Below are 1758 nucleotides of genomic sequence, written 5' to 3'. Positions count from 1 at the left end.
TAAGTGTCTGACTCTTGATTTTGCTCAGGTCACGATCTCAGGGTCCTGGGCTGGAGCCCTGTGTTGGGTGTTGGGCTCTGTACTCTCTGGACTCTCCCTCTGAAGGGAATCTGCTTGAGATTCTCTCTCCCTCTCCCTCTACCCCCATCCCCCCTGTTCTCTCTCTTGCAAATAAATAAATCTTTTTTTCTTTTCTTTTTTAAAAAAGATTTTATTTATTTGAGAGAGAGAGCACACAAGCACAGGGAGAGGGAGAACCAGACTTCCTGCTGAGCAGGGAGCCAGATACTGGGCTTGATCCCAGAACCCTGAGATCATGACCTGAGCAGAAGGCAGCCACTTAACTGAATCACCAGGGTGCCCCAATAAATAAATCTTTTGAAAAAATAAAAAAGGCAATATTTTTATTCATTTTCCCCCTTCATACTTTTTAGAATTTTCTCATTTGTTTGAAGCAAATAAAACTTTTTGGACCCTGTCCTTAAAGGCCTGTTTCACTTGCTGGTTCCTTAGTGTATAAATGAAGGGATTCAATAAAGGGGCAACAGAGGTATTGAGCACAGCTACTCCTTTGCTTAAAGTCACTCTGTCATTTGCTGATGGTTTTATATACATGAAGATGCAGCTACCATAAGAGATGGAAACTACAATCATATGGGAGGAACAGGTAGAAAAGGCTTTAGTCCTTTGCTGAGCAGAAGGGAATTTGAGAATTGTCTTGATAATGTAGCCATAGGAGAGAAGCACTAACATCAATGTGACCATTAGTGTCACCACAGCCAAGAAAAAGGACATTAGCTCTAGGAAATGTGTATCTGAACAAGAGATCTGCAGGATGGGAGAAGAATCACAAATGAAATGATCAATGACATTGGAAGCACAGAATTCCAACTTGAGTCCCAAGATGATTGGAGGAAAGATGATCAGGAATCCAGTTACCCAAGAGCTGAGTACAAGTTGGTAGCAAACTTTGTTGTTCATGATGGTGGTATAGTGGAGAGGTCTACATATAGCCACATAACGGTCATAGGACATAGCCGCCAGAAGATAAAATTCAGTTACTCCCAAAAAGATAAAAAAAAACAACTGAGTCATACAACTTATATAGGAAATAGTTCTGTCCTTTGTCACAAGGCTCACCAGGAACCGTGGAATACAAACAGTTGTGAACAAGATTTCTAAAAAGGAGAAATTCCTTAGGAAGAAATACATGGGTGTCTTCAGGTGGGAATCCAGCAGAGTGAGAATGATGATGGTTAAGTTTCCTGTCACACTCAACAAGTAGGTAAAAAATAGAAAGAGGAAAATTACAACCTGCAATTCAGGGTCATCTGTCAGACCCAAAAGAATAAACCCTTTCTGCATTGAATGATTCCTCATTTCTCTCTTATGGGTTTTAACAAAGCTAGATAAAAAGAGTTTAAAAAAAATGGTCAAGATTATTTGCTAGAGTCCATTAAAAAAAAAAAAGAAGGAGAGAAGCTAACATTCATTGATCTCCAGCAACACACCTGCACTGTATTTGGATATTTACATAAATTTTCTTATTAATATCTCCAACAACCTTCTTTGAACAGAGTATTACAATCCTTACTTCTTAGAGAAAGAAATTAAAGCTCAAATTAAAGAGTCTGTCTGGGGTGTATATCTAAATCCCAGTTTTCTAAAGTTGGCAAATCTTTAAATGACCAACACACAACCCAGGTTGTGTAATCATTCAAATACCTTCGGTAAGATCTAGGCATTTTTATTTTTACA

General features: G+C 38.7%; 1 protein-coding gene across 1 annotated transcript; it reads right to left on the bottom strand.

The window, feature by feature from the left end:
- Positions 1–441: 441 nt before the first annotated feature.
- LOC123946815 (olfactory receptor 6C6-like) lies at positions 442–1380 on the bottom strand. The gene has a single exon (XM_046012586.1). It carries the CDS (start codon positions 1378–1380, stop codon positions 442–444), a length of 939 nt encoding a protein of 312 aa, XP_045868542.1.
- Between the last annotated feature and the right edge of the window lie 378 nt (positions 1381–1758).

This window comes from Meles meles, chromosome 7 (genome assembly GCF_922984935.1).
Source record: "Meles meles chromosome 7, mMelMel3.1 paternal haplotype, whole genome shotgun sequence".
Classification (NCBI taxonomy): domain Eukaryota; kingdom Metazoa; phylum Chordata; class Mammalia; order Carnivora; family Mustelidae; genus Meles; species Meles meles.
Note: the sequence above shows the minus strand (reverse complement) of the source record. Positions and strands in the feature narration are given on the sequence as shown.

Coding starts and splice junctions, on each gene's coding strand:
- LOC123946815 (XM_046012586.1), bottom strand. CDS start 1,380: ATGAGGAATCATTCAATGCAGAAAGGGTTTATTCTTTTGGGTCTGACA.